At 60.5% G+C, this 17652-nt stretch overlaps 1 protein-coding gene across 1 annotated transcript; it reads left to right on the top strand.

The window, feature by feature from the left end:
- Nucleotides 1–555: 555 nt before the first annotated feature.
- HS3ST6 (heparan sulfate-glucosamine 3-sulfotransferase 6) lies at nt 556–7296 on the top strand. The gene is made up of 2 exons (XM_030300715.1): nt 556–968; nt 5705–7296. Exons 1-2 carry the CDS (start codon nt 556–558, stop codon nt 6318–6320), a joined length of 1029 nt encoding a protein of 342 aa, XP_030156575.1. The 3' UTR covers nt 6321–7296.
- Nucleotides 7297–17652: the final 10356 nt, after the last annotated feature.

Here is a 17652-nt window from a genome sequence, read left to right as displayed (position 1 = left end):
GGTTGGGACCCTGATGAATGGCAAGCCAACTGTCAGGAAAGCGCGCCCCATTCTCCCCCTCAGACTTCCCTCAGCATTCCCGGGAACGCCTCGGCGCAGTAGGGCCCGGGTCCACACTCACCCGCGCACCTGCTGCTACGCCCTTGTCCGGGAGGGACTGGGATCCGCCTTCTAAGAGCCGGTCCTTCATCTCAGTCCTGTCACTGCCCTGAGACCCGACCCGTCGCCGCAGCATCCAGGCGCGCAATGGTGATGACCCCGAAGCCTCGCAGGCTGGAGCCCAGGTCTCCAAGAGGGCGCGACAGGTAACCTCTGGGGCTCCAAATCACGCCTCAGCCTCGGCGGGCGCCTGCGAGTCCCGGGCCCGGGAGTGGTCCAGGGGGCGGGGCCTCCGGACTGGGCGGGGCCTCCGGGTCCCGCCCCGCGTCGGCTTGGAGCCTGCCGAGTGGCGGGGCGCAGAGCAGAAGCCCGGCGCGGGCTGGCTGAGCGCGGCACGGGCCGGGATGCGCCCGCTCCTGTAGCCCGCGTTCCACCGTCCGGGCGCAGCACCACCCTATGGCAGGTAGCGGCGGCCTGGGCGGCGGGGCCGGGGGCGGCCAGGGCGCGGGGGCCGGGCAGGGGGCCGCGCTGCGGGTGCCGCGTGCGCCGCTGCTTCTCGCCGCGCTGGTGCTCGGCGCCTACTGCCTCTGCGCCCTCCCCGGCCGCTGCCCGCCGGCCGCCCGCGCTCCGGTGCCGGCGCCCGCGCCCGCTGAGCCGCTCCGCGCCGTCGGTCCCCGGGGGGCGCCGGGCCTGCCTGTGGCCAGCGGCCCGGGACGCCGGCGCTTCCCGCAGGCGCTCATCGTGGGCGTGAAGAAGGGCGGCACGCGCGCCCTGCTGGAGTTCCTGCGGCTGCACCCCGACGTCCGCGCGCTCGGCTCTGAGCCCCACTTCTTCGACAGGTGCTACGAGCGCGGCCTCGCCTGGTACCGGTGAGCGCCCTGGCGGGTGCCTTCCAACAACAGGGGGACGCGCCCCTGGGGGTCTCACTGGGAGCGCGGGGGGGGGGCAGGTGTCCGGAATCCGGGCTGAGACCAGCCCGGGTGTGTGTGTGGGGGGGCGAAGCTTGACCCCGCGGACGCGGGCCCCCCAGCATTGGGTTTTACGGAAAGGAGGAGCGGTCACTGGCCGGGGGCTCCCAGAAACTTTGAAACTCCAGGGGAAACCCTGGTTCAGGTCTGCTGAGGGGTCCCCGCAAGAGTGGCGGGGAGGAGTTTCCATCCTACACCAGTAGTTTGAAGCCAGTGGGGTTTGAGGGGCATTAGAAATGCTTTATGCTTATCCGCGAGAGCATGTCTGACCTCCGGCCAATCACCCCAAGAGTTTTCCCTGTAGCCTCCTAGAGAGCGTCTGTTTCCTCCCCCAGAACCCCAATCCTGAGAAGAGGAGTCCTTCTCTGTGGTCCTGGGGGTCCGGAGAGAGTCACGGCTTTACTTAGAAAGGAGGAAGGGGTGGGGATTGGGGCCCCAGCCTCACTCAAGGGGCTCTGTAGCTGTCCCGCTGCCTGTCTGGCTGGCCTTGGGGTGCTGTGGTAGAATGTGGGGGAGCACCCCCACTCCGGCCCCCGCTGAGGCAGTGAGCGTGAGGCCCTGCCCTCTGCCTCCTTCGACTGTGCACAAGCCTGCCTGTCCCTTCCTGCGGGGAAGCGAGGGCTTACAGATGGAGAGTGAGTCACCCCACTCCCCGCAGCTTTCACCTCATCCCCGAACTATGGGGCAGAGAGGACCCAGCGCAAGGTCACCTGGTGAATTAACGGGGAGTGGGGGGTGGCAGGACCCGGGCTTTTGACTCTCAGATGTACCAGTTTCCTCTTCCCAGATACCAACCCCCCACCACCCCTTCCCCTTTGTTATCTTTGCATTTTGCACTGAAACCACTCACGGGTTTGGAGGGGCCCCATTGAGAACGGGGGTCCTGGTTCCTGAGCTCTGAAGGATTACTGCTGTCGAGGGTCTTAGGGAAGCCAGATGGTGAGGGGAAAGTGAGGCTATCCTTGGACCCAGTTGGCTGAATCCCCCAGCATGCCTGGTGCTCAGGGAGAGACGCTACCCCACTCTGACGGTGCTGCAGCATCCAAAAGCATCCCTAATCCCGGGATGCTGTTGATGCTGTTGCCCTGCAGAGGGAGAGGAAGAGGAGGAGGAGAGAAGGAGGGGGAGGAGGAGGGAAGGAGGGGAGGGGACAGGAAGGAGGGTGGAGGACACACTGTTAGCTATAGCAGACTTCAGAGCCCCTCACTGACCCCATGAGCTGTAACTACAAGGAGCTGTGGGGAGGCACCGGGCTGGACTAAGGAGGGGCTGCTGCAGAGGCTGGTCTCGAAGAGCCTGGGGTCCGGGGGGGCTGTGCAGGCCCTCCCTGGGTGCGTGCTCCCGCTCTGGAGAGGACGAGGCATCCGAGAGGCAGGGGGGCAGATTCTCAGCTCTGGGTAGGGAGCTCCTGGGACACTGGGGTGCCTGGCGTGGGGCCCGGGGGATTCCGGAGCATGTCTGGTGGAGAAGAGACTTTGCCCTTCCTCCTTTTTAGAGCCACCTCCATTGGGGGGAGGGGCGGATGCAGAGGAGGCAGAGGGTCAGGTTCCAGTGGCCTCCAGGAACCCAGAGCTGTCAGGGCTGGCGAGCACTGACCCCTCTCTGGCCAATGCAGGCTGGCTGAGCTTCTGAGGTACGTGTGTCCAAGTGCCCTCAAAAGGGCTGTGGCTGCGTAGTGACATGTGGAGGTGGGCTTGGTATTCCCCCCGGTGGCCCTGTGCCTCTGGACCTGTCTGTCCTTTCAACCGGCTGTGAGGATGCACTGAGCCTCTGAAAATGCCCACCCGCCTCAGTTTCCCCCAGTGCAAAGAGGTCGGCCAGCCCCTGGGCGTGGTCTGGCCGTGTTATCTGCTCTCGGGACCCTGATTTGGACCTCCAGTGCAGAGCCCTGTTCTGGGTGGGGAGTCGGGGCAGTGTGTAGAGGAGGAGCAGCTAGTGCCCCCAGTTGAATTTTTGGGACCCCCCCCCCCCTTGCTCACGGGGCTGTGACCAATCTCATTCCAGGCAGTGACTTTGGTCCTTCCCATGGACTGGGCAGGTAGGACCTGCTCAAAGTTGATTTTGGCCCAACCGTCCCCTCTCCTTGGGCTCTAGGAAGTTCATCTCTCAGGCTCCTGAGGGTCCTCTATCTTGGGGACTGCGACCTTCTAGGGCTCCCCAACTCAGCATTTGTTCCTTTATTCACTCACTCTGTTTGGCAGGTGCTGAAGTCACACAAACCCCTCCAAGTCTCAGTTCAGGGAGGAGTGCCCTATCTAGGGGCAAGTGGGGGCTATACTTTGACCACAGTGTTTTGGAAAAGCGGGAGGAGAGGGGGAGGGGTGCAGGGGTGGGGGACACCCCCCTTGCTCCTGGGGCCCAAGCAGGAGCAGTGAAGGAGGGGTGTGAGTATGTGGGGGGAGGGACCCCAGCTTCTGTGGGACTTATCTGTCCCTGCTCACCCGGAGTCAGAGACCCCTGTGGCAGGGCACTCAATGCCCCCATGCCCCCAACACTGCAGGGTTCCACCTGGAACTGGAACTTGTTTCTGCTGGGTCCCAGGCAGGCTGGATGGGGCCCAGGAGAGGTGTGGGACACAGAGCGAGGCCCAGACAGAGGAGGGAGAGTCGCCCAGGGCTGGATTGAAGCCGCAGGGAAATGCAGACCAGATGAGCTGTGGGGGTGGTGCGTGTGTGTATGTGTGTGTGTGTGAGGGGGTGTCCATAGAACAGCTTGTCTGATGTTTGCCGTGTGGGGGTCAGTGTCTTGCTCCTCGTATCCTCCTCGGTCTCTGCCACCCCACAAAAGCCCCCATCCCTACCCTACTCCGAGCTCTGGCTAGGCCTGGGGAGAGTAAGTGATCCCAAAGCTCTTGGAGCTCAAAGCCAGTTTGCGGCAGGAGTGGGCCAGGAAAGTCTGCACCGCCACCCCCCCCCCACCTCCACCCCTCCCCGTGGCGGTCTGGAGGCGCGGCTCTGCTTCTGCTCCTCTAACTTCCTTGGGGAGAAAGGTGCTGATGTCAAAGCTGGGTGGGGGGCGTTCCCTGAGCAATCGGGGCGGGTTCCTTCCCTGAGAAGGACAATGAAAGGAGGGGTGGTGACTTCTGATGCTGTGTGGCACTGCGTCTCTTTGTGGGTGTCAGCAGTGAGGCCCAGTGCAGGGACACCCACCCCTTATTATGAGTTTCCTCTCATGGAAAGGGACCCCTGTTGCCGTGGGCCTCAGCCCTTGGCGTTGTCACCACCCGAGGTCTCCTTGAACTTGTCCCTTTGAACGGGGAGGACTGGGGTCTGCTCCTCCCTGGGTTCCCAGCTGCAGGAGGCAGGCCACGAGGTGCAGGGGCTCTGGCAGCGGCAGGTGCAGGGCAGGGCTGCGGACTAACGTCCACCCTGGTACTTCCTGCTTCCTCTCGGAGCCTCGGTGTGCCTGCCTATGAAATGGGGCAGTGAGCAGCTCACAGAGATGGGAGAAGCAGACTTGTCCCCATGACCTCCCAGACCGGCTCTGCCCAGGGCCTTGTTCTGAGCGAGTGGGGAGGCTCCCGTGGCTAGCAGCCCATTCAGCGCACCGGACGCCCCTGGGCCCCCGAGGTGGAGTCAGGGAGCCGGCGGCATGTCCCAGACTCACACGTGCGCACCCCCCGTCCCACCACCAGCACCCTCCAAGCTAAGCGCCCCGACTCGTGGGTCTGTGCACCTGTGTGCCCACCTGACCTGGGTGTTTTGGGGGTTTGAGCAGGAAGAAGAGACTCCCAGGGGCTTGAGACCCTGGAACCTACAACCTGAACCCCACCTTCCTGGCTGGGGCCAGTCGTGGGGGGGGGGGCTGTCAGAGGGGCAGGAGGACGGGAGGCAGGGCTAGCTGGGCGGAGGCCTCCCCTCCCTCTGCCTCCCACCGATCCCGGGAGCCTCTGCCTCTGTTGACCTAGTTCCCAGCCCTCCCTCGGAGCTGTTTGCTCAGCTGGCCAGGCCGCGCCCTGCCCACCGCACCCTGTACTACCTGGCTGGCAGGTGTGGCTGTGGGACTCTGGTTCGGGACGGGCTTGGCGTGGTCAGGGGGCCGACTCCCCAGAACCTCGGGATGGGGTCCGTGCTCCCCTCCCCTGGTCAGCTGCAGCCTTGCACGTTGGGGTCCAAGCCAGGTCTGGGAGGCCCAGGCGGCTGGGGTCTTGGGACGGGTCCTCAAGCCACCGCTAGTGGCTTTTGGTATTCTGGTCCATTCTGATGTGTGTGGCCCAGGTCAGCAGGGCTGTCATCAGAGGTGGGAGAAGGCTGTGCAGGGGAGGGAGCGAGAGGGGACACTTGTCAACAATTAACGGCCTAATTTAAGGGATGCCATCAGCCCCTGGCTGTGTGTGTGACGGGAGGTAATTACGGGGCAGGGGCCTGCGGGGGGGGCGGGGGGGGCTGGTTCAGCCGTGTGGGCAGCAGGTCCAGGCCGCTGGCCTCACGAGGACGGGGTCTGGCGTGGGCACGGTCCGGCTCTGGGAGGGGGGTGGGTAGCAGCCTATATCTGGCCACCCAAGCACCTAGGGTGGGTGGGTCTGGTGGGGAAGGCTTGCCTGCCCTGGAGGCTCCCCGGAGGAAGGGGAGGTCAGCCCTGGCTCCCTGGGGGCCGGTCCCCGCCCTCACCTCCCTCTGCTCCCACCCGCCCCACAGGAGCCTCATGCCACGCACCCTGGACGGGCAGATCACCCTGGAGAAGACCCCTAGCTACTTCGTGACTCGGGAGGCCCCCGGCCGCATCCACGGCATGTCCCCGGACACGAAGCTGATCGTGGTGGTGCGGAACCCTGTGACGCGGGCCATCTCCGACTACGCCCAGACGCTCTCCAAGACCCCGGGCCTGCCCAGTTTCCGTGCCCTGGCCTTCCGCCACGGCCTGGGCCCCGTGGACACGGCCTGGAGCGCCGTACGCATCGGCCTGTACGCCCAGCACCTGACCAACTGGCTGCGGCTCTTTCCCCTGTCCCGCTTCCTGTTCGTCAGCGGGGAGCGCCTGGTCAGCGACCCGGCCGGGGAGGTGGGCCGCGTGCAGGACTTCCTGGGCCTCAAACGCGTGGTCACGGACAAGCACTTCTACTTCAACGCCACCAAGGGCTTCCCCTGCCTCAAGAAGGCCCAGGGGGGCAGCCGCCCCCGCTGCCTGGGCAAATCCAAGGGCCGGCCCCACCCCCGCGTGCCCGAGGCTGTGGTCCGGCGCCTTCGGGACTTCTACCGGCCCTTCAACCGCAGGTTTTACCAGATGACCGGCCAGGACTTTGGCTGGGACTGAGGAGGACGGGCCAGCCCGTGCCCGGCCCGGGGACCCTCGCTCACCTTGATTTATGCCGGCCGCCGGGCCGTGGAGCCTGCAGACAGATGATGGGTAGGGAAAAGTATTTAAGGAATAAAGCCTGGGTCTGTGTTCTTCCACATAATCTGGAAGGTGGCCAGACGGGGGGCTGGAGGTGCCACCGCCCAGGGAAACGCTAACCATACCACCTGTCTCTACAGGGCACCGTTCGTATGCCCGGAGTGGTCCAAAACCCAATCCGTAGACATCCCTTGGGGTGTGCAGTGAGCTTGGCCACATGTCACACATGAGCAACTGAGGCTCAGAGAGGTTTAGGGCCTGCCCAGTGACGCACAGCTCAGACTCTGGAGGCCCTCCTGTGCGCCCCGGGATGCTGAGCTATGCTGGAATGTTGTCCCCGTGCGGCAGATGAGGAAACTGAGGCTCCAGGTTGCCCACGTGAGGGCTGGGGGGGGATGAGAGTTGGATCTGGCCAACTCAGGGCTGCACCCATGACTGCGGCTGATTTCGTGTCTTAGTGCGCATTGGATGCTCCCTCCTGGGAATCTGGTGAGGTTGCGTTACAGGGAGTGAGTGTGACGTGAGGACCAGCAGCGGGGTATTGGTTTGAAGCGTCCCCAAGCCCCTGGGGACAGTGTGGCACCACCCACCACAACTCCCGCCCTCCAGACCCTGCCCGCTGGGGGGGACTTGCCCTCTCAGTGGGTTCCACCCACTCCCCCAGGCCCTGGATGCCCCAGTTCTGCTGTGTTCCAGGAAGGGCTCCCGCCCTTGGGGGATGGGCAGAGGTGAATGCCCATCTGGGGCCCAGCTGCCTGCTCAGGTCCTGACTTAGGCCAGGCTCGGGTGGGCTAGGCTGCCCTATCCACCCCTCTGCCCCTGGGAAGGTGGGGGCCCCTTCCTAATGACTGTCTCCTGCTCCTGGCCACAGTGTTGCTTGCCGGGTGCCCACAAACCGCCCTGACAATGACCTCCGGGGACCCTTGGAACCAAGCCTGGCATGCCCCGGCTGTGCTGGGTCCTCACAGGACCTGGCTGCGTCCTCTGCACCCCCAGGCCTTGGGTCCATGTCAAATCTTCGGCCCTGCTGTGGCCTTTCCAGCTCTGGGCTACTTGGAGTAGCTGCCCGTCCTGGGCCCCGGGGTGGAAATGAGGGAGGATTTCCAGGGGAGTGACCGCTTACCTTCCAGGCACCTTTTCTGGCTAACCGTGAGCCAGCGGGCCCAGCAGTCACGGTGGCTACGGTCTTTGTCACATGACGTTACCAGTGGTAGACACCTGGGGTCACCTGATTGTCTGTGAGAAGAGGCTGGACAGGAAGTGGGGAGGGAGTTGGGGGCATCTCTCCTCAGCGGCCCGGAGCCTGCCCCTCGCTCCTGCTGGTTCTGGGCCCAGAGGACACTCCTGTCTGGATTGTCCTGAGGGGCCAGCACTGTCAGGAAGCTCTGCCATCGGGGCCAGGCCAGAGGCAGGACGGGGGGCCGGTCCTGAGACACCCTGGCGGAGATGCGGCTGAGACACAACTGCAGGCCCCTCCCCCGCCTCGATGTCTGCCGTGGGAGGAGGGGAGGGCTGGCCCAACGTGCAATAGCGGTGACGAGGCAGGGGCCTCCGGGCCCCGCCGGATGGCACGGCCTGGGCTTGGCGTCTCTGTCCCCATTCCCGGTGCTGGGGCCCCACTTAGCGACCGTGTGGCAGCCCGCCCCGGGTGTCAGGGCGGGAGGGAAGGCAGTTCCCAGCCCGGGCCATGCCCGCTGCTTCCCTCTTCCTGGACACACCCTTGTCCAAACTTTTAGCAGCTCCGGCCCTCTGCGGCTTGCCCCCACCCCTAGCCGGCATGCCACCCTCACCCCTACGCTTTTGCCCCCACAGCTCCTTCCACCTGTCTCGATCTGCGTAGCCTTTGTGCGCGCTGTTCCCTCCGCCTGAAATGCCTTTCAGGCACAGAAGGTGCGGGCTGAGAGGGGACAGCCTAGGAGTGCGGAGGCTGTTCCCTCACACCGGTCTCCTTTCCTCCCTGCAGTTAGAGCCCCTTTCCCGAGCCCACTGACATGACCCACTTTTCCCTTCCGGAAGCTTCTTGGAGGCAGAGCTGTGGCAGCCACCAGTTTGTCTGGCTCTGGTGCCCAGAAGGCAGGCTGGAAACAGTGTGGAGAAAGGGTGAGCTGGCTGGTCCCAGTCCTCCCCCATCCCCCTCCCAGTGGAAACTGGGCCCGACCGCCCGCCAGCGCCCAGAGCCGGGTGCCCAGCTGGGCCTCAGAACACACTGAGGGCAGATGCGGTGGGTCTTCCCGGCTGTGCGTGGGGGTGGGTCTCCGTGGGAGAGTCATCGGCCTTTAATTAAAGTCCCCAAATTGTTTCCCCAGCTGCTCAGTGGGTTTTCCATGTTGGAATGTTCCAGATGGAGCACAAAGTGCTGATCCAATTACCTTCTTCCTGTTCTGCTCAGTGGGGGAGAAAAGGCCGGGGACCCCTTCTCCGTTCCTCGCAAGCCAGCCAGACTGGGATGAGATGGGGGGGTGGGGGTGCTCACAGCCTTGGGTGTCCAGGAAGGGGCCTGGAGACACTTGGGGAGGGGGCGGCTTCTACCGCACCTGCCTCAGACCTTCAGGCCATGGTTGGTACAGGCTGGGGGCCCACGGGGTCCTGGCTCCCTGACCCCCAGGACAGGCAGGTGCATCTGGGTGAGGACAGGGTTCTTTACCCTGAGCCTTACACATGTGGGCCCTGGAGATCCTGAGCAGACCCTGCCCTGAGTGGCCTCTGTGCCAGGCTGGAGACAGGAGGGTCGGGACTCGGATCTGCCCTCCCTGTCGGGAGCCAGTCGCCGTCCATGGGACCTGGCCGCCTCCCTCCCCTGGAGCCCCCGGAGCCCCTGGAGGAGGCTCCGCAGCCTGGCGACCCCCGGACCCCATCTGCAGCCACCTGCGGACTCTGGTCCTCCTGTGAGGGGGTACCTCTCTCCAGGGCTGGGGGGTCTGGTGGGCTGACCTTGCTGGCTCCCCTCCCAGGCTCCTAAGAGTGGCTGCAGGACCAGGTGTGGAAGGGGAGGCTGGGCCCTGGGGAAAAGTCTGGAAAGAGAGGTACTGTCCTCGGCAGCACCTGTGAGCCCCCTTCACCCCACGAGGAGCGGTGCTTTGGGGAAGGGCCTGGTCCACCTGGGGCTCATGGCTGGTCTCCGTGTCCCAGGGTAGACACCTCTGGCACCTGTCCCCTCGGCCAGATCCAGAGGCCCTTCCTGAAGTTTAGACGGCCCCGCTCCTGGGAAGCTCCCCGTTCCTCTTAAGAAGCCGCCGGGCTGCGGTGTCCAAACAGCTCCTCCTGCATCTGCACCGGGAGGGGCCAGGAAGACCGGGCAGACCCTCGGTGCTCTCCTCTGGTGGCCGTGGCAGCGGCCTCTGGGACCCCGGACCCCCTCTGGGCCTTCGGATGCTGCGCAGCAAGGGGCTGGCAATTTGCTGACATCATGAACCCAGTGGTTCATTTCTGTGGGACTCTCCCTTTCTAGAAGTTTTCTCTTAAATTGGCAAGGGCTGACTCCTGAAGACTCCTTGGGGGCAAAGGCCCAGGCCAGGGGGTGCGCTGGGGGCTGTGGGAGTCTGCGATGGAGGGACCGGGAAGGAGTCGGCTGTGGCCTCAGGGTCCGGTGCCTCCGTGGGCCCGCCTCGGCCCTTTGAACCGCAGGACCAGTGGATCACTCGCATGGCTGCGGCCGTGGCAGGGGCCTCGCCCTCCCTCCTGCGGGAAGCCGCCACCTCCTGCGGCCCGCAGCCCTCAGGCTCCTCCCCGGGGCTCTCTGGTTCTGAACTCAGGCTTTCTCTATTTCCTTCGCGTCTGTCTTACTTGTGCTCTCGGAGGAGGGTGGCCACCCTCCACAGGGCCAGAGAAGCACAGCACTAACCACGCAGGCACCAGGATGCGTGGATGAGGGGATAGGGCAGGGAGTGACAAGGACAGCCGTGGGAAATGATCTGCACCCTGCAGGAGGCCACACGCCAGGGCTGGGGGCTGCGTAGCCCTCCAGGCCCGCAGGAGCCAAAGGATGGAAGCGACTCGGGTGACCATCAACAGACAAATCGATAAACAAAACGTGCTCTGTGCCTGCAACGGACTATCCTTCCGCCACGAGACGGGTAGAAGTCCTGATACACACCGTAGCGTGAACGAATCTGGGAAACATCCGGGTAAGGAGAGCAGCCGGACACAAAAGGTCACCGATCGTACGGTTGCATTGATGTGAAATGTCCAGAACGGGGAAGTCCATACAGACCCAAAGCCGAGTGTGGTGGTTGCCGGGGGCTGGGGGAGGGGCCTGGGGGGGGGGCGGCGCGTGTTTAATGGGCACGGAGTGTCCTTTTGGCGGGGGATAAACATGTTTGGGAACTAGGTCGAGGGGGCGGTCACACAACACTGTGAGTGCACTAAATGCCACAGACTCGTTCACTTTAACACGGAATTTCCTTCAACGTGAATTTCATCTCCCTTTTGTTTTTAAAGTTACACATCTCTTTATTGTGGGACTTCTCCGTTTTTTGGGTTTTTTTTAATACTTATTTTTTGGGAGAGCGAAAGCAGGGGACGTCAGAGAGAGGGGGACAGAGGATCTGAAACAGGCTCTGTGCTGACAGCAGGGAGCCAGACCGGGACTTGAACCCATGAGCCATGAGCTCATGACCTGAGACGAAGTCAGACGCTTGACCGACTGAGCCACCCAGGTGCCCCTCGTCTCAATTTTTTTTAAAAAAGGACTTCCGTAGGGGCATCTGGGTGGTTCAGTCAGTTAAGCGTCTGACTCTTGGTTCGGGCTCAGGTCATGATCTCATGGTTTCGTCAGTTCGAGCCCCGTGTCGGGCTCTGTGCTGGTGGAGTGGAGCCTGCTTGAGACTCACTCTCACTCTCTCTCTCTCCCCCCCCGCCCCTCCCCTACTCATGCTGTCTCTCTCAAAAGTATACAAATGTTAAAAATTAAAAAAAAAAAAAAGACTTCCATAGAAAACTCTGACATATGGGGATGGGTTATTAATTCCCCAAGGGCACGAAGGATCCATTGAGAAGTGCCTACCACAGGTGTAACGGGATGAAGTTACAGGGAGCGATGGTTCAGGGGCATAACAGCCAGAGATTTCCTCCGGTGAAGGGTGAGGGGCTGGGCTCTGCAGCGGGGGGATGGCTGTGTTGGCAGCCCTGCAGGCCATCAGGGAGACCAGCTTGGGGAGACCAGCTGGCAGGGGCTTGCCCTGGCCCCCCTCCCTCCGTGCCCCTCAGAGACCCTGGACTGCTCCCAGCGCAAAGCTGTGGAATCATCTGGGGCACAGTCGATGCTGGGCAGGCTGGCCTGGGTAGAAGAGGTTTGTTTGAAACCCCAGGCGGGGTTGAGGGTGGGCGTGCCGGGCAAGGCCAGTGTCGATTCCCGGAGCCCGTCTTCTGGGGTTCAGGAGCACGACCTGCCCTCTGGACAAAAGCTGCCGGGGCCGCGTCTCCACACAGACTGTGGGCACAGCCTGGCCAGGAATGCCCGGGAGGCTCCGTGCCACGGGGACTCTGCCTATAGCAGCCACCAGGAAGACCCCACAGATGGCAGGCCATCAATGCCAAGGAGACCCTCCAGATGCCTGTGCACCTGTGGGCCAGCCCGCATCAGGTGACGGCCCCTCCTTGAGCCCCGCCTTTGGTAATGATGAGACTCCTGTTCCTCGGCCCCCAGCACAGGCAGTTCCCAGGTTGCCAGGGCCTTGAGACAAGAGGCCGGGGAATTTTTTTTTTTTCTTTTAATAATACTGCTTAATCTGAGCCACATCGCCTACGCTTTTTGTTGGAAGAGCCGTACGAAAACGGTCAGTCAACCCAGACAGTTAAGGCAAAACTGTTGCCAAGAGGATGTCATGTTCGAGTATTCCGATTAAGAGGAAAACGGGGTCTTGTTCTCGCTGCCTCTCTGCTCCCAGCCCCGCCGTGGCATCTGACAGCCACGCACCGGTCAGACCCTCCTGCCTCTGTTCCAGCTTCCCGGAGCGAGGACGGGGTGTGTGAGAGAAAGCCTGTCTGGAGATGGACGCTTGGACCATGCACGGAAGGGGAAGCCCGTCTTCCAGGGGAGGATGGCACAGCGGGCTACTCCTGTGCCAACCGCGCCAGTTTGTTTGGGAGAAGCATCTGGAAACTGCCTGACCTCCAGTCTCGCTGTCTAGACTTGGGTTGGGAGGCGGGGGGGGGGAGCCCCCCATACAGGACGTGTGCAGGGGAACTAGTGCTCCTGTCACTGGCTGGTCCTGCCAGCTGCAAAGCGGGGAGACACGCAGGCTGACGAGAGAGCATTGCTGGGGTACAGACTCACAGGCAGGCCCAGAAGAGCAAGAAAAAACAAATCCGGGATTCCTTTGCCCCTAAGGAGTTCAGCACCTCATGATGCGCTCCGAAAGAGCCCAGAAGTCTGGGGAGTCAGAAAGATCGGGAAAGAAGGAAAGGAGACAGACGCCAATGATGATAAAGCCTACTGGAGTTTCCTGGGCGCAGAAGAACCTATGAAAGTTCTCAATACGGTGCCAGGACGAGGCAGGTGTTCGACCAGTGTTATTTTATTTTATTTATTTTTATTTTGTTATTTTATTTATTTATTCATTTTATTTATTTATTATTTTATTTATTTTATGTTATTTGACTTATTTTTTATTTTTTTATTATTTATTTATTCATTTTATTTATTATTTATTTTATTTTATTTGTTATTTGATTTATTATTTTATTTCATTTATTTTATTTTATTTATTTTATTTATTTTTTATTTTGTTATTTTATTTTTATTATTTTATTTATTTATTTATTCATTTTATTTATTATTTATTTCATTTATTTTATTTGTTATTTGATTTATTTTATTTTTATTATTTGTTTATTATTTATTTGATTTATTATTTTATTTTTATTATTTTATTTATTTATTATTTATTTATTTTTGTTTTATTTTATTTATTATTTTATTTTATTTTATTTTATTTTATTTTATTTTATTTATGTTTATTTTTGAGAGAAACAGAGTGCGAGCGGAGGAGGGGCAGAGGGAAAGGGAGACACAGAATCCAAAGCAGGCTCCAGGCTCCATGCTGTTAGCTCAGAGCCTGACACGGGGCTCAGACTCATGAACCTCAAGATCATGACCTGAGCTGAAGCCGGTCGCGCAATCGACAGAGCCAGCCAGGCGTCCCAATCAGTGTTATTTTAGTTCCGCATCAGGTAGCTGTGTCATTACCCTGTTTTGCAGATGAGTAAACTGAGGCCGAGGAGGGCCACGGGTTACAGGAGCTGGCAGGGCACACATAGCCTGCTTCATCCGCTCACGGCTGAGCCTCCGTGCCCGAGCTGCAGTGGGAGGGGGCCGTGTGCATGCCCCCTCACAGCCATACCCTGGGTGGACAGGGGTGGCCGGCGGAACCCCGAGATGGCTCCCAAGACTTCCAGCCCTTGCTATGAATGTCTATAAACTGCCCCCCCCCCCAGCTTGGTGGGGGACCTGTGAATTCAATGCATGTTGCTAATCGGCAGACTTTGGGTTTCATAAGGGAGAGAGGCTGGAGCGAGGCTGACCTAATCCGTGGGGCTCCTGGAAAGGGGTCTAGTTTAATGGGTTGGGGGTGATGAATGTTGTGCAACAGGTCAGAGGGGTGGGCGCACAGCTTTGGGAGTGCACTAAATGTCCCTGAATCGTTCCCTTTGAAATGGCTAATTTTATGTTCTATGAATTTCACCTCTTAAAAATCAGAAACAGAAAGGGAGAGTCTTAGCATGAACTGCAGCAAATAGCACACATGGGGGGGGGATGCGGGGGGGATTCAAACAACACACGTGTACTGCTCATAGTTGTGAGGCTGGAAGTTCAGGATCAGGGCGCTAACAGGTCCGGTGTCCGGTGGGGCCGGCTTGCTGGCTGGCGGAAGGCTGTGGCTCGGGCCTCGAGGGGTGGAGAGCAGAGAGAGGAAGCGGTTCCCAAGCCTCTTCTGATGGCATTGGTCCCCTTCCCGAGGCCCCACCCTCATGGCCTCATCACTCCTAAAGGTCCTGCCCCTAATGCCATCACCTGGGGGCTTGGGTTTCAACATATGTTGTTTTGGGGGCACCTGTGGTCCATAATGGGGGCTAGAAAGGCAGGGACTCAGTCGCGCTAGGGAATGGATTCGGCCGACAGCTGCGTGAGGCTGGGAGGAGCCCCCAGACCCCAGATGACACCCCCTACCCTGGCCCAACCTTGATGGGAAGCTTGGGACGCCTGACTCGTGGAGATGGCGAGGCCCCAGTGGGAGCTGGATTTGTGCTCATTTGTTACACAGCATCGGAAACTAATACAACACGGTGAGCCAGCTAGGAAGAATGTTCCGGAACTGGGAAGCCAGGCTGAAAGGTTCATGCCTCCCTCACTTTCTGGATCGTGAGGTGCGAAGGATCCGGAAGCTAAGGCATGGTGACTCTGTCTGCACCAGTGGTTCCTGCCCGTGGGCCCACGTGGGCGGGCGGCTGTCCCAGGTCACCTAGGCTGCCACTTCTCCCCAGGCGGGCTGGGAAGGCTGGCGCCGCTCTGGGTGAGACCCAGTGGGGGTGCAGTCTGGTTTTCATTAAGTATCAGAAGCTCAGCGTTAATCCGCGCCAGAAGCAAACATTTACTCCCCGCCTCGCTGTAAACACGAGTGCTTTGAGACATGGGTCCTCAGGCCATTGGGGAGATGCGCGTGGTCCTCCAGAAGCTCCTGTCTGCACAGCAGAGCTTGGGTCTGGAAGACAGGAGGGCCGGGGTGCACACACCAGACCTGACGGTGGCTGTGCGGCCGCTCCAGGCCCGAGCTGGCGGACAGCGGCAGGCGCAGCCTCCATCCTCGTCCAGGCGGCGCGTAGGGGTTGTGAGAGGGCATGCCCTGTCCCAGAAGCTTTTCGGGGCCGTTTCTAGTCCCGTGACCTGCTTGATGTGAGATTCAGGCGGGATCGACTCTTCAGGGCCCGAGGTCCTGTGCTCTGTGAGGGACCCCCTCCCAGCCTTGTCCGCCAGCGGAGTTGGAAGCTGAGGCTGGAATTCAGGCCTTCGGTGTGGGGGGGAGAGGGTCCTGCCCCAGCAGACAGGATGCGAGGCCACGGAAGCATATCTGCTGCAGGGGTCCGTGGTGAATTGCATCGTGTCCCCCCCAAATTCGTGTCTACCCAGAGCCTGTGACCGCGACCTTGTTTGAAACAGGGTCTTTGCAGATACAATTAGTTAAGGATTTCAAGGTGAGAGCATCCTGGATCAGGGTGGGCCCTATCTCCAGTGACTGCTGTCCTTCTAGGAAGGGGTGGCCACACAGAGACGCATAGAGAAGGGGCAGAAACACTGAGGCTGGACGGCAGCTCCAGGAGCTGGAAGAGGCAGGAAGGGGCCTCCGTGTTTTAGGGGAGCTCAGCCCTGCGACCCTTTGATTTCATCCTTTGGCCTCTGGGGCTGTGAGACATTACATCTCTGTTTTTAAATTTTTTTTTTTTTTCAACGTTTATTTATTTTTGGGACAGAGAGAGACAGAGCATGAACGGGGGAGGGGCAGAGAGAGAGGGAGACACAGAATCGGAAACAGGCTCCAGGCTCCGAGCCATCAGCCCAGAGCCCGACGCGGGGCTCGAACTCACGGACCGCGAGATCGTGACCTGGCTGAAGTCGGACGCTTAACCGACTGCGCCACCCAGGCGCCCCTACATCTCTGTTTTTAAAGCTGCGCGGCTTGTGGTGCTTTGTTGTGGTGGCCCCAGGACACTCACCAGGGTTGGGGAAAAAGAGTCTGGGCTTCCCCCACCCTGTGAAGGTCCTGGACTCGGGTCGGCGCCGGGTGTGGTTGGCCCATGTGTGCGGGGGACATAGCAGGACCTCAGTAACACGTGTGTCCCGCCTGTGGGACAGACACATGACTTCTGTCTGAGGGCCTGCCATCCACCTGAAGTCGCCCGCCGGCTGCGTTGAGGGAGGGAGCCTGGGGTTCATTTCCCACCACTGCCTTAACAAAGCACCACAAGGGGTGCTTGGCTGGTTCAGTCTGTTAAGTGTCTGACTCTTGGTTTCGGCTCAGGTCATGATCTCATGGTTTTCTGAGTTCCAGCCCTGGGTTGGGCTCTGTGCTGACATCGAGGAGACTGCCTGGGATTCTTTCTCTCTCCCTCTCTGCCCCTCCCGTGCTCGCGCTGTCTCTTTCTCAGAAATACACTTTAAAAAGAAAAAAATCACCTCGAGCTCAGCCTCTTGAGGCTGCCAAATGTTCTCTCCCACAGTTCCAGAGGTCGAAGCGTAGCAAGGGTCTCCCTAGGCTAAAATCAAGGTGTGGGCAGGACAGCATTCCTCCTTGGAAGCCTTGGGGAGACTCTGTTTGCTGCTCAGGCTGTTGGTGAAATTCTGTTCCTGGCGGTTGTAGGACTGAGGCCGTTTTGCATGCTGGCTATCAGCTTAGGGCCACTCCCAGCTTCTGGAGCCCAGCCACTCCTTGGCTCCCGGCCCCTCCACCTTCTCCAAAGCCACAAACAGTGGGTAGGAGTCTTTCTCGTGCTCCTGATCTCCATGACCTGCCAAGGAAAGGTCAACGCTTTTAAGGACACTTGGAAGGACACACTGGGCTTGTCCAGATAACCCAGGACGATCTGCTCCTTGACTTAATCCCAGATGCAGAGTCTCCTTTGCCACATAAGGCACATATTCACAGGCTCTAGGGATTAGGATGCGGACACCTCGGGGGGCCATCATTCTACCAATCGCAGACCCCAAAGCAATGACCCCAGGATCTGCCTTTGTTTGGGGGCCCCAAGGCGTCAGAGTCTGGGGGTGACAGTGACTTCATTGCCTGTGCCTGTGGCACAGCCTGTGGCTGGCTGTTTCCACTTGTTGGGCTTTTCTCCATTTGGGGCTGAGTCACCTGCTGCTGTCTAGCAAGATGGCCCAGACTCTGCAGGCTTGGCTGCACCACACACCTGGGGGAATCTCCACAGGTCCATGGGGCTATGGGTTTCTGCGTAACAAGCTCTCGGATAATTCCGCTGCCAGGCTGGGGGCTGCAGCCTTGTCCACCCTCAGGGCTCCCCCAGCCACACTCAATGCTCCCCTCACCACCCCCAGTGCTCCCCAGCCACCCTCGATGCTCCCTGACTGCCCCTAGTGCTCCCTAGCCACCTCCCAGTGCTCCCCGGCTGCCCCCAGTACTCTCCTGACCACCTGTGGTGCTCCCCGGCCACCCTCAATGCTCCCCGGCCACCTCTCAGTGCTCCCCAGCTGCCCCTAGTGCTCCCCAGCTGCCCCTAGTGCCCCCCAGCTGCCCCTAGT

The sequence above is a fragment of the Lynx canadensis genome, chromosome E3 (genome assembly GCF_007474595.2).
Source record: "Lynx canadensis isolate LIC74 chromosome E3, mLynCan4.pri.v2, whole genome shotgun sequence".
Taxonomy (NCBI): domain Eukaryota; kingdom Metazoa; phylum Chordata; class Mammalia; order Carnivora; family Felidae; genus Lynx; species Lynx canadensis.
Note: the sequence above shows the minus strand (reverse complement) of the source record. Positions and strands in the feature narration are given on the sequence as shown.

Coding starts and splice junctions, on each gene's coding strand:
- HS3ST6 (XM_030300715.1), top strand. CDS start 556: ATGGCAGGTAGCGGCGGCCTGGGCGGCGGGGCCGGGGGCGGCCAGGGC. Junction 969..5,704: donor CGCGGCCTCGCCTGGTACCG/GTGAGCGCCCTG, acceptor CCCGCCCCACAG/GAGCCTCATGCCACGCACCC.